At 41.4% G+C, this 13,762-nt stretch overlaps 1 protein-coding gene across 1 annotated transcript; it reads left to right on the forward strand.

Annotated features, from left to right (window-relative positions):
- The first annotated feature begins 1,037 nt into the window (after positions 1-1,037).
- LOC117262700 (DNA polymerase III PolC-type-like) lies at positions 1,038-13,181 on the forward strand. Its single transcript, XM_078167732.1, has 3 exons — positions 1,038-1,459; positions 4,922-4,964; positions 10,499-13,181. The coding sequence occupies exons 2-3, from the start codon at positions 4,922-4,924 to the stop codon at positions 11,026-11,028; spliced, it is 573 nt and encodes a 190-aa protein (XP_078023858.1). The 5' UTR covers positions 1,038-1,459; the 3' UTR covers positions 11,029-13,181.
- Positions 13,182-13,762: the final 581 nt, after the last annotated feature.

The raw sequence follows: 13,762 nt of genomic DNA on the forward strand, positions 1-13,762 counted from the left end.
GCTTCTGCTTTTATTTGGACTGTCAGTTACCTGCTTGTTCTGACTGTTTTTTATCAGCTGCATTAGGCCAGGGCCACACCGCCCGCGGAAGCGCCGCGAATAGCCTCGAAGCGCCTCGAAGTGAAGCCAGTTTCCTTTCGGCGCCCATGTTAACCGATTGTGTCATCCACACCGGCCGCGCCGCGCAGCTCCGCCGCCGGCCCTGCAGCGATCATTTCGGCATCTGGTCTATTTTCTGCGCGAGCCGCTTGTCGACAGGCGCAGAGAAATGCGCGTCTGATGTGAACGGAGGTGCTCCGGCTTGCGCGAGAATTTTGGTGCATTAAAAAGACTTTTTGACATAAAAATCGCTCCTCTTGCCAAGAAGAGGTGCTTTGTTACATAAGTCATGTACATAAATGGAAAATCATAAAAGGATAGTTTGTTGAAAATATGATTTGCTTATAGTGATGGTGGTTTTATTATATGTATTTATATTATATATACAGTCAGACATGTGGCCACCACATGTAAAACCATTCCCTTTTTGGGGTTGTCTTGCTTTTGCCTCTCCATTGCACCTGTTGTCGCTTTGATTTGCACCAAAGCAAGTGAAACTGATTCACAATCACTTGTGCTTCCTGAATGGAGACATTGATATCCCTGAAGTTTAACTGACTTAATTTTCTGAGCAGTGTATTTAGGATAAAATACGTCGCTAGAAAACACATTCATTTGATAGTTGTGTCGTATGATTACAAGTACTCTTACAAAACCAAGTAGCTTATAAACATCTGAGTGAAAAGCCAAAAGATGTTTGCAAAAAAAAGAAAAGAAATGCTGCCAAAGAAGTTTTATTTCTATTTATTTGTTTACATATTTATCTCAATTTACCAAGTTTTTTTTTTTTTTTTTACTTCTTTTCATGATAAAAACACAATATACAAAATTCAGGAAGACCTAGCAGCACATACAGATTAAATAGAAGTGCTATAAATACATATGAGGAACATAAAATGGGAGTTTAACTTTTCACTGTGGTTATGAGAAGTTATGACAGTTCCTCTTTCTGCTGCGGAGAGGAAAGTGTGTCCCAAAGCTTGCTGCTGTGCTTAGCCCCTACATCGTGATGAAGGGGGTAAACACAGCTGTGAAGGTGACCCCACGCTGTGACTCTCCACGACAGAGTGGCATGACTTTTTCCGTTTAAAAATGTGTGGGTGAAGTTTTCCTTTTAATAACCTGAAATCAGCATATGAGTGTTGCTATGAGTTCCTGTGCTGAGGGCTGCTGCAGACTGTCCAGCTTTACCAAAGAGGAGGACATGAAGTTTGAGGCACTGCCCCCCTGCTGCCTCCTCAGTTCTGCACCTCCTCAGCCGAGGATATAAAGACGCTTGTTTCTGTTCCTTTGAGTTACCGCTGGTTTCACACCATCACCTGTAACACAACTCAGCTGACAGCTCGTCACACTGTCCACGGTGAGTTCAGACTTTTCCTCCTTTATCAGCTCATTATGTTCACACAGTAACTTTGAGAGACAGACTTGGCAGGGTGTCGGTGACTGCTTGTGTAGCGGTGCAAAGTGAAAGTAAAGGCTCACACCAGATTAACTGTTTTGGTATGTGGGTTTCATAAAGTCATATAGTTATTGATAACTTTGGGAAACATTGTGCAGTAATCCAGCTTCCTCTCTGTCCTTCTCTCTGTCTCACAACAAGCAGCTTCATCATCACCTGAAGCGCTCAGGTGTTCTGTTAGGTGATTGTAGAGCAGGGAAATCTTTAAACGTCGACCCTCGAGTCATCATCTCCGGTAAAGATATTTTCCTCAGTTAATATGTAGGCCTAACACCATGTAGCCTACTGCCAGAGACCTACCAGCAATATCTATCTCTCTATCTATGTATCTATCTATCTATCTATCTAAGCCTATATATATATCATCCTGCAGCCTCTCTCCTGCTCTCACAACAGAGTGAAGTCAGACATCAGCAGAGAGGCCATGGTGCAGATGAAGGGAATGTAGGCCTAACTTCATGATTACTCTAGTTAACGACAACTACGCTTGTTACTGTGATTAAGTGCGATAAAACCTCTGCCGGTAAAAAGCCAATACTTTATCAAAACATGTGATCAACATGTAGAAAGCCATATTTCAATCTGCTCTGTCGTTGAAATATGATTCTCTCATTCAGCGCTATTATGATTTACGATCGTGGTCGACACAAGCACATCGTGCTCGCGAGGCTAACAGCAAAGTGTTGAAGACAAACTAAAATGAAAGCTGTCTGTATATAGGCTAACACTTTATCTGAACATGTACCTGAGGCAGCGACCTGCAGACAGTGAGTGTCCTCAGCAGAGGAGGGACAGAGAGCAGGATGAATGACTGATACTGATGTTTGTCTTCATGCTGAGATAATGTGACTTTCTTCACTCAGTGTTGTGATGTCAGGAGGAATATTTATATTCCAGTGAAATATTATTGGGTTTTAAATAGTGACTTTGTTGTTGTAAACATGACTGTTGCTGCCATGGACTGTATAAAACTATATCCTGTGTAACTGACCTATAAGGAAAGCATCAGGAGGTGAAGTGTGTGCACGTGTGTGTGTGGAGAAGAGGAGAGAGCGAGATGCTGGTAGAGAGATAGTGTGTGTTATTAGATACTGTTAATGTCACTTATTATGCTTCTGTGCATTGACAGCTCTCTTTTAGTCTGTTTCTGCATCATGTTGAGGAGGGCCATGCCTGTGTATGTATATAAATATATATATGTATGCTCACAGCTAAAAATGTGGCCCATTGACATGATCTGGTTTTGAAATGCGGCCCAGTTGAAATAGTAATTGAATAATCCTGCTGTAGTTTGTTTGTTGGCTATCTAACAACACATCAAAAATAATTGTCAGCCAGTCTTATTCAGTGAATCAGTTTATCATTAGGCCTAATATTTAAGATTGTCTGCTTATAAATACATAAACCTGGTTGTTCTGTATTTAAAACACATTGGGTTTATTAGTACATTATTACTTATTATACTCATTATTATTACTTGAGCTTGTTTTATTTATTCATTTCACACATAGTTATACATCCTTAGTCCTTAAATCAAATTCATTATGGACGTGGACTTAAAATCATTGTTTTATTTTATGGCCTTGCTGCCCTGGCTTTTGGCCTTCGTGCCCTCAGAAAACTGACAACACGAAAGGCCAAGTAGCTTTGCCCATGACGAAATTCTGTGTGTGTGAGTAGGCCTGTTTCCACCGCAGGAACTTCGGCGTAATTTTACGGGGCCGGGGCCGTTGGTGCGTGTCTCCACTGCAGGAACCACCCCCGAAGGACAGAGTTCCGGAACTTTTACGGGGGATAAACAAGTCCCTGCCTCGGAGTAGGTACTCAGAACAGCCCCAAAAGACTCCAGGCTGGGGCTTGGGATTTACTTGGTGCTGATTGGATATACTCAAGGCGGGATGTGATGTCAGCAGAAAGCAACAAAACAGCATTTTTAAAACTCAGCAGACGAGGGTTAGCTCGTTCATATAGCTTCCGCCGACATGTAAAAAACTCACTAAATGGCCCGTGAAAAAAATATTTTTTCCAGCGGATATCTTAGTTACAACATGATTGAGCTAGCAAAGCAGTTTTGTGTTTATGTGTGGTATTTATTCAGTTTTGGGAAATCACGATGTCTAGAAAGCATCAGTGGCTGCAGCTGACAGGGACAGCTAACAGCAGCAGCAAAGCTAACATCAGGACGTCATCTGTTAAAAGCCTCCCGTTGTCGGACATGAAACTACTCCAGTTAGCTCAATCATGTTGTAACTAAGACATCCGCTGGAATTTTTTTTTTTTTTCACGGGCCTTTTAGTGAGTTATTACAGACACCGCTAAGGGCTAACAGCTAACGGCGTCCCTACGTCGCCCCGGTAAATGGTCGCGCAGCGATTACGTCACATCCAGAGCCCGTAACTTTACAGGAACCTTCCTCGTACTCCGCTCTCTCAGTGGTGACACGGCAGTTGAGAGGGCCGAGTGCATAATGACTTATTTCCCAAATAAACTGTACACAACAGTGGCAGCAGTGGCCAGCCAGAACAGCCTAATAACAGTAACTTTGCGTGGTGATGTTTGAAAGTTAAAACTAAAAGTTGAATCTAAAATGCCTTTTTTAAGGATTTGGTTTGTGTAAATGGTTGTTTTTGGCAACATTTTAAAGTGATGAAACATAGTTTTGATGAAATATTTAAGCTTAGGTTTGGTTGTGTTTCCTGGCAGAAGCATGACGTGTTCAAGAACTGTTGGAAATTTGAAAATCGAGTGTTTCTGGTCGATGATAAATGGTGTAATTTTGGCATTTTTTAGAGAAAAATGCCTTTCAAACCTGTCAGCAGGTTTTAGGGTTCAGATGTTATTTAAAATGAATACAAGATACAACCATTTGAAGAAGGATGTCCGTCCCCTTCGTCAAAATGAAAACGTCCCTCCCTAGTGCTTGAATAATTATGAGACATCCCTTCCCTGTTGTGCACCAACCCCTCCCCCCTCATTAATAACAAACAGTCCCTAACCACTTTAAAGATGAGTATGTACTTGCTGTCCCTCTACGGAAAACACACGTTTGATATTGTGACATTTACTGTGAACTTAATGCAGTACAGTCAACAGCAGGTTATTGCCAGGAACTTTCAGCTTTGGTTTGAATGTTTGGGTCACTGATTAACAAAACCCTGACCCGTGCATCACTACGCCACACACGTCTACTGGGTTGGTGATTGAGAGGGATTGCTTCTGTATGAATCTATACATTGTTTAGCTTTAAACGCCATCTTAAACTGTGAAAGCTAATATTATATCAATGCATTGTCAGACGTATCAGACGTGACTGTAGGATGTGTAAGTTCATGTTCAAATTTCTGTCTCTTTAAATCTTTGCAGATGTCGACCATTGTTTTCTTTGACCTGGAGACCACTGGATTAGGTAAGATTACCTTTATGTCTGTTTGTCTGCTTATCAATACTTTTACCCCTTTTCGGCAGTCATGGTTTGGCTTGGCTTGGTTTGGTTTGGTTTGGTTCGTCAGCCCTGTGCAGCAGGTGCAGTAAGAGCCTGTTGTCTGCAGCTCTTCATCATCATCTCACTCTGGCTGTTTCTGCTTTTACTCTTCCTCCCTGCCGCACCATTAGCCTTGCCTTTATTGAAGAAAAGCTGCTCACAAAGTTCCACTAATTCAGTGATGAACACATTTCATTTCCTGTAGAGTCTTCACAATAAAAGTCCCCAATTATTTTGTTATGTAAAAACTCTTATTGTGAAACAGCAAAATAAAGAAATGTTAAGTTTTCAAGCAGGAACTTAACACAACTTCTGCAGATATCTAAAGTTAAAAACAGGACACAGGAGAGAAACTTAACTCTACAGACGTACTGAGAGCTGAACACACAGTGACTTTTCAAAACGCCTTTCTCTCTGGTCTCCTGCAGACATGGGGGAGTAAAGTTTTGCAACACACACAGATTGTTTAGGGGGAAGAAGGGGGGTCGTCAAGGGTTGGCTGCGGTCGGTGAGACATCACCGCTACCCGCTTGGGCCAGCTTTTGGACCTGCTCTGAAAAGGTCCATCACTGTTGCGGCTTGGTGCGGCACAGCGTGTCTAAACTGACAATGGAAACACAAATTGGTACGGCATGGCTTTATTCGGCATGGCGAAGAGTGAGAATGGGAAAAGGGTATTAGTCTGTCACAATGTCATCACATTAAATATTACCCTTTTTATTTATCTTATCTGACAACAGTTGGTGTTATAATATACACCTTTGTTAAACAATATTTATTATTTTTATATTCATTATTTTATTGAGCTCAAAGGTTCATATTTGATCTTCTAATGGGTACTGAACCGTGCTGAAATCTACTATTGTGTAGACAGCACGACTAAAATGGTTTTAGTGCACAGTTTGGCGTGGAATCAACTGACAAACTGTCACAAGTTAACTTGAGTCTTAAAGGGAAATTTCGGTTTATTTCAACCCGTCTCCTATCGTCCTAAATTTGTTTCAAGTCACTAGTGACATAGAAATAATAGTTAGCATGTTAGCTGTTAGCTGTTAGCCTAGATACAGCCGTAGCGTCAGACCTGTTAAAACGTAATTGAACGGGCATCCTTTCAAGTGCAAAGTTAATCCACTAAACAAGCTTTTTCTCCACAAAGACCGCCTCATATCGTTAGGATAAATGTCAGAGAACATATAGAAAACGACATGTAAACGTGTTGTCTTACCTTACCGGTGTGGTGCCGTGTTTGTTGTTTACCATTTAGCTAAGGCTGCACCCGGTCCCATTCCTTGCAACAGAGGCATTCCTCTTCTGTGGGCATTGGGGTACAGCATTCACAGGCAACGTTACACCACCAATCTCCAGAGCTAAATCCTTCCAGCAGCCATTCCTCCTCTCTCGTCCTCTACCTTTTGTGCCTCTCTCTCTCTCCTCCTCCATTCTTCAGTTTCACAAAGCTCTTCGTCAGTGCATTCTGGCTCAAATAAATAAGGGCGGCCATCGACTCTCGATGTGGAAAGCCTATATACTAACATTCCACATTTAGGTGGTCTTCAGAGTTGTTGTCTTACCTGACGGTGTGTTTACTGTTTACCTCTGCTTCCCAAAGTGCGGCCGAAATATCGCAAGAACAAGCAGCGATCTAATACTGTGTCTGAAATCAGAACCAGACAGTAGCCTGAAAGGTTCATTCATTTATTTTATGAAAGATTTATAGAATAATGGCTGACTTTTTGCCAGACTTCGACTTTGTGGAGGAGGAATTTGATTTTGCAGAGTTTTATGGCCGCCCTTATTTACGGCTGTATCTAGGCTAACGGCTAACATGCTAACTATTATTTCTTTGTCACTAGTAACTTGAAACAAATTTAGGACGATAGGAGACAGGTTGAAATAAACCAAAATTTCCCTTAAGAGTGTGATTCAGTTTCTGTACTTATTGGTTTCTAATCTCACATATGCATCTGCCTCTGTTCATGAATGTTTGACGAATTAACGTTTAGTGGGTTAGGGTGGAGCATCACTTGGCTGGCATTACACGTCAAACCAATATGATGACAACCCAGAGGACGCCTGTGACTAACCACACACAAACCAGATATGCTCTTCCTGTCGGTGTCACAGGATGCAACTGCTTTATGACAGATTTCTAGGAGAGATGCAATTCGCAAATTGTATTATCAAACACGTTATACAAAAGACTGGATTCAAAACCAGCAACTACAAGGTGACTATAATGGAAACTTTTAGGTGATGGACACACATATGTAATGGAATTATTTAGGCCTCTGTGCTCAATACCACAAAGCCGAAAGAATGTGATGTGAACATGTCTTGTCCGGATGTCATTAGCTGTCTGTGCCTTACTTGGTGTTGAAGGACATGACAAGATAAGATGGCCCCATATTGCTCTGTCATTCGGTACAGTTCAGTTCGGAATGCTTTATTTCTGTTTCCATTGTGAAAAGTTGTGGATGGTACCAATGGAACCGTTCCATACCGTCCCCATTTTTGGTCCCCCCTCTGTTGGGGTACCTGGCACACAGATTGGAGCTGTGAACACTGCAGTCTGTTGATTGGTCAATAGAGGACGGTCACTCTGCTCAGGGCTGAGTTGTGGCTGGTTTTGAGGCTCATGTTACCACTGTTCATACAGTGGAACTATGAAATAAAGGATGTTTTGCTGCCTCTTGCAGCAGCTGTAGTCTGAGAAAACAACTTAATTCACTGGGCCGACTGCCGGTGACTTTTAGGGTCAAACGTTAACTTGTAATGTTACTCAATGCATGAGTTGACGACGTGACTCCATCAACCCACCTTAAATTTCAATATGACAACTTTGACCATTGCTTCAGTTTTTATATGACATACACTTTTCGTAATGAGTGGATCATCAAGGGCTTAAAAATATACATTCATTTTGAGCGGGTTATGTGAACTGTATATATTGTAATCCTCACTCAGAGGAAAAAAAAAAAGCATAGTGGAGCATCCTTCCTGTGGGCTCCGGCAACATTAAACCCCTGAGTTTGCCTGAGAAGGACTAAACACAAAAACCCGCTATTTTCAAATATCCCATGGAGAGAGACTCTCACTGCAGCCTGTTGTATTTTGTCCTGAAAATGTCAGCGTGCAGCCTCGTTCTGTGGACGTTAAACGACGTGCAGACTGATGAAGGAGGAAATACAGTGAGTGCTGGACGGAGCAGTGAGTGACAACAACCCCACCCACATTTAAGAGTACTGTTTGTGGTGGAAACTCTAGGGTCTAGGTACCATGTCTGAAGGGTTACTGTTGGTTCCAAAGGTACCATACTGAAAGTGTTTGGTGGAAATTGAGCTTTTGTTCACCAGCTGATTGTTAGTATTTAGTAGTACACTTTATTAGTAAACTGTAACTATAAAATGAAATTATGTTTTGCTGCGTCTTGCAGCAGCTGTAGTCTGAGAGAACTTAATTCACTGGGCCGACTGCTGGCAACTTTTAAGGTGGAACATTAACTTGTAATGTTACTCAATGCATGAACTGACAACATGAATCAGTCAACACACTTTAAGTTCCACTTTAACAACTTTGACCAATTCTTTAGATTTTATATGACATACACTTTTAGTAATGAGTACTGTTTGTGGTGGAAACTCTAGGGTCTAGGTACCATGTCTGAAGGGTTACTTTGGTTCCAAAGGTACCATACTGAAAGTGTTTGGTGGAAATGGAGCTTTTGTTCACCAGCTGATCATTAAAACTGTCTGCTGTTTGGTGCTGAGCAGGTGGTGTACAGTTACCTTTCAGAGCTTTGTTGTCTGCCACAGCTGCCTGCTGTGGCAGACAACAACACTATGAGAGCAGAGAGACTCAAAACTGTAAAACTGATTTAAAAACAAACAACAAAACAAAACAGTGAGCTTAAAGATGGTAAAACACTTCATGGTGCTAAGGGGAACTGCAGAGTTGGGTGATTTCCACTACGAGCGACTCCTTCCATGTACTAGTAGTCATGAGATCTGTTGTTAATATAAAACTATTGAATACAGCTGCTTTAAAAATCCCCTCTCTTGAAAAATAGAAAAGTTTCCCTGTTTCCTGCTGCAAGACGCTGACCACAATATCTAACAGGAAAGTCCTCCTGCAACAAGCAAAGCTCGGAAAATGATTCTGAAAATAAAAATGGGAAGAAAGTGCAAAGAGTTGTTGGTTATGCACCAGAGTCCCGTCAAAGAGATAGTTTGGATCATTTGAAGAAAGGTTTAATGAGGTACTTATCCACAGTCAGTGTATTACATGCAGTGGATGTCGGTCGGCATGCCCCCAGTTTGGAGAAGCAGGCTGTGAGTACCGTCACAGAAGCTAAGCAATGTGCTGCAGCAGCAAAATGTATTTTAGCCACAGAAATAGATAAATGAAATAAATATCAGAATAAATTTCACTGCTTTTCTTTGCCGCCACACGGCAATTTTCGAATGGGGAACTGAGGCGGTTATATCACTCTGTGTTATTACTCAGAGTACTGTTTGCAGAGGACACGCTAAATGGACCTGGGTCTAGGCACCATGTCTGTGGGGTTACTTTTAGTTCCAAAGGTACCATACCAAAAGTGTTTGGTGGAAACAAATTACCTTTCCTGTCAAAACCACATCTTTAAAGGACTGAAACCAGATGTTGAGAGAACGGATTACATTGTTACTTTGAAGTGTCTGAGTGAGTGGTTTTGACTTTGTGTTAAACGACTCATAAGTTTCTATAAAAAAAGCATTACCGTCACACTGTTGGCAGGATGTCACGACAGAAAACTTTTTTATGTTCAATTAGTATGCGCATGCAGTGGCTGTCCAAAAGATATGTCACGCTAGCTGCGTTTCATTAGTCATTCAACATGCCCTCGCTGACTTCCGCTCAGCACTTGGCCTCTGGGTAATCCCCGCCGCCATCTTAAGTGCCGTTCCATTTGTCTGAAAACCTGAAGTGAACTTGGTGAGATCAACCCTCGAAGAGCTGAGGGAGCAGGTGCACAACAATGGTCGCTCCAGAGGTGTATACTACCCACAATGCATGGCAGTTATGTATTTGATGCAAGAAAATACATCCATGGTCAGGTGGCAGCAATGGATATCAAAGTCTGGTTGTGCCACCAAAGTAGAAGGTGCAGAAAATTGGAAAAATACAACAACAATAATAATTACAATAGGGTCCTACGCGGACGACTTTGTCGTCGCTCGGGCCCTAATAACAATAACAATAATAATAATAACAATAATTAAAAAAAGAAAGTTGTCTTAGCACAAAGTATGGAAATGGGGGAAATAGCTGACCAAAGATAAATAAAACAAAACTCAGCCATCGCAGCTAAGAAATTGTCCTGCACATACGCTTGTTTTATAATTTTGAACATTGTAACATATATTTATTTATATTTTCTTTTTCTTTATTCCTCTTTAAATCCATCCCTTCTCTACTTTCAGATCCAGGGTGTCATATCATCCAGTTGTCTGCTGTCTGTGGAAAGAGAGAATTTAACGCCTACATCCTGCCCCGTCGCCCCATCTCTCCAAGAGCCACAGAGCTGACAGGCCTTACCCAGAGCAGAGGCACACTGTATCGCCACGGGACTCCTCTGGACACCGTCTTTCTTTATGATGCTCTCAAGGACTTCATTAACTTTCTGAGCTCCTGCCGTCCTGTTCTGCTGGTGGCCCACAATGCAAAGGAGTTTGATGCACCCATACTCGCCAGAGTGCTGCGAAAGTGCTCCCTCTGGGAGCACTTCCAGCAGGTGGTGTCTGGGTTTGTGGACACCTTGCTGCTAAGCAGGAACCTCTTCCGTGGTCTGTCCAGTTATTCTCTGGAGTCTCTGGCTAAGCACTTCCTGGACAGATACTATGATGCCCATAATGCATTGGAGGATGCCAAAATATTGCAGGAGCTGTTCAACCTTTGGGATCCCAACAGAGGGGACGTCTGGAAAGTTACCTTCCCGGTCAATGAATTTTGAAAAAGGGAAAAAAAATTGTCTATGAAAACAAAATATTTCATTTAAAAATGAACCTTTGCTTTGTTGTTGTTTTATTCTCATCATGTACCCATGGGTGACTGATATTTTAAACATTTAGAAAAAAAGGAATCGACACAATAACAATTAAACTTCTGTGTGACTGTTCAACACAACTTGGTATTTTTTAATTATTTGAATCAAGTTTCAGTAATAATACAGAGAGAAATCTCTCCTCAGCAGAGCAGCATGCAATGCAGCTGCAAGGCCGTGTTTGTCATGATCCTGGGTTTTTGTATATATTCTGTTATCCTGTAGACCCTTTTAGGGCCGACGCCACAATGACGTCAGTTTGTTAGCTGGAGGCAAAACACGACTCTCCACCACAGGGCTGTAGGCTATAAAGGAGTCTTAAAATGTTGTCTTGTTGTGTTATTGGGAGCCAGAATAGAAGGAGTCATGGCTCAAAACTTAAATTTTATTGCATACCAGATGCCACTGTCCGTCAAGAAAAACAAAGACAACTATGGTTAAATGTGATAAGATGAAGGACTGGACGGAGACGATCATCAAAAATGCTCACATGTGCAGCGCACACTTCATATCAGGTTAGGGAAAAAGTATTTACTGTTGTAGGGATGAATAAAGTTATGTGTATTAAGGGTTATCATGTCCACCTCATCAGAAACTGGGGAGCTATTAAGAGGAATGTTGGATTTCTCTGTAACACTAACGTTTTAGCTCATTAGCTAACGTTAGCTTCGATAGCAAAGCAAACCGGAGGAAACCATTCAAGTGTCGTCCTTCTTTGTAAGATTGGCATAGTATTCAACCACAAAGCTTCCTGTGACATCATCCATCCACTGAGTGAGAGCATACGGGTCAGCCAGTCTGGTCCTGTTGGTCAGTGTTAATTTATTCAAGTTACACTCACAGTCCCGGAGAGTGAGTGACCTGATATGGTGCGTTCGTAAACTCAGTCTGACGCTCTACACTGAAGTGAGAGCTCTGTTGGTTGAAGAAACGGAGTGTTATATTTCTATATGAATTAACCAACGGTTAAGTTAATCACATAATCACTCCACTCGGCGCTCTGCTGCTCCGTCTCTCCAGACAGAGTGTCCAGAGTACGCTCTGCCACTCCGAGAGTGCGGTGCTCTGAATAACTGAATGGTACATTCAGACAGCACTCTGAATTCATGAACAGTCCAGTTTGTGCCAGAGTACACCCTGACACTAAGAATGAGTATTTCTGAATGCACCACTCACATCATCTTCCTCCATTGTCTAAAACAAACCAACAGAAGTTGCTAGCTAGCACTAGCTAATGTTTGTGAAGAATTGTTTTGCCTCCAGCTAAGCCCCGCCCACCAGAAACATCATACAGTTTACTAACAGTAAAAGGGTCAATAGGTTTTGTTTTGGAGTTTTTGGCTTGTGTTCCTTGTTCCAAGTTATTCATTCATGGTTAATCTGTTTCCTGTTATATTTTGTAGATTTTCTCCTCATGTGTCGTGTCTGGTTTTACTTCCTGTCTCTGTGTTTTCCCGCCTGTTTCCTGTCACACCTGTATTGTTTGTCCTTCCCTGTTCCCAGAGTCTTTCCGTGACACCTGTTCTGTATTAGTCTTGTCTGCTCCACCCTAGTGTTCCCCTCCACACCCTTGTTGTCAGCCAGTCCACATTTCCCCTTGTTGCCCATGTCCTCCTCCTGCTCCAGCTGTGTCTCGTTCTTGTGATTAGTTTTCTGTGTATACCTGTGTGTTTCTCTTTGTTCCTTGTCAGTCCATCCCATGTTCACTCCTGTGTTCATCCCGGTGTCGTTTCTTCCTGGTCTCTCATGTTCGTTTTGGATTTCCTCCCCAAGTTCTTCGTTGTGTTCATCGAATTTTCCTGGTTGGTTTTCAGTTGAGAGTTTTGGTTCTGCTTTCATTTGGACTGTCAGTTACCTGCTTGTTCTGACTGTTTTTTATCAGCTGCATTAGAGCTCGCTTGTTGTTAAAACTTGAACCTGCCTGTTACTCTGCATTTGGGTCCTCCCTGAACTGATATACGACAGTGTTGTATTTAAAAATATATTCTGCTTTCATTGTTTTAATACCTGCCTTTACCTACTGCAGTGATCACCTCTATTAAAGTAAAGCTTTAAAATCTTTCTCCAAGGGTTTGTCACACTGCATTCTGGGAAACTGAGGATCACTATCAAGAACAATACAGGAGGGGTGAGTTAAAGTAGATCCATAAAAAGAGCGGCCCGCTTAAGTATTAATATTTCATGCTGATTTGCATTAAAAGACTTTTTGACATAAAAATCGCTCCTCTTGCCAAGAAGAGGCACTTTGTTACATACGTCATGTACATAAATGGAAAATCATAAAAGGATAGTTTGTTGAAAATATGATTTGCTTATAGTGATGGTGGTTTTATTATAATCACCGAGGTGACAGTCAGACATCACAGCTTTTACAAAAAAGAACATAAATACCATATTAATAATCAGAAGACACATGAACATTATATTTTTGACCAAAAAGGATATTTTATTAAGAGGAGTTACAACTCTTTTATATACTATCAAGGAATATTTTAAGTTATATTTTTACAAAAAGGGGATGATTTTTTTTTTCTTAGAAATAGGGAAAAACAAATACACAGACTAAAAAATGATTTATTGTGTTTTTAGTAATTTGTGTACTCAAATAGTCTCATGATTTTAACGAGGAATTATGAATAATTGT

Source organism: Epinephelus lanceolatus, chromosome 5 (assembly GCF_041903045.1).
Source record: "Epinephelus lanceolatus isolate andai-2023 chromosome 5, ASM4190304v1, whole genome shotgun sequence".
Lineage (NCBI taxonomy): Eukaryota > Metazoa > Chordata > Actinopteri > Perciformes > Serranidae > Epinephelus > Epinephelus lanceolatus.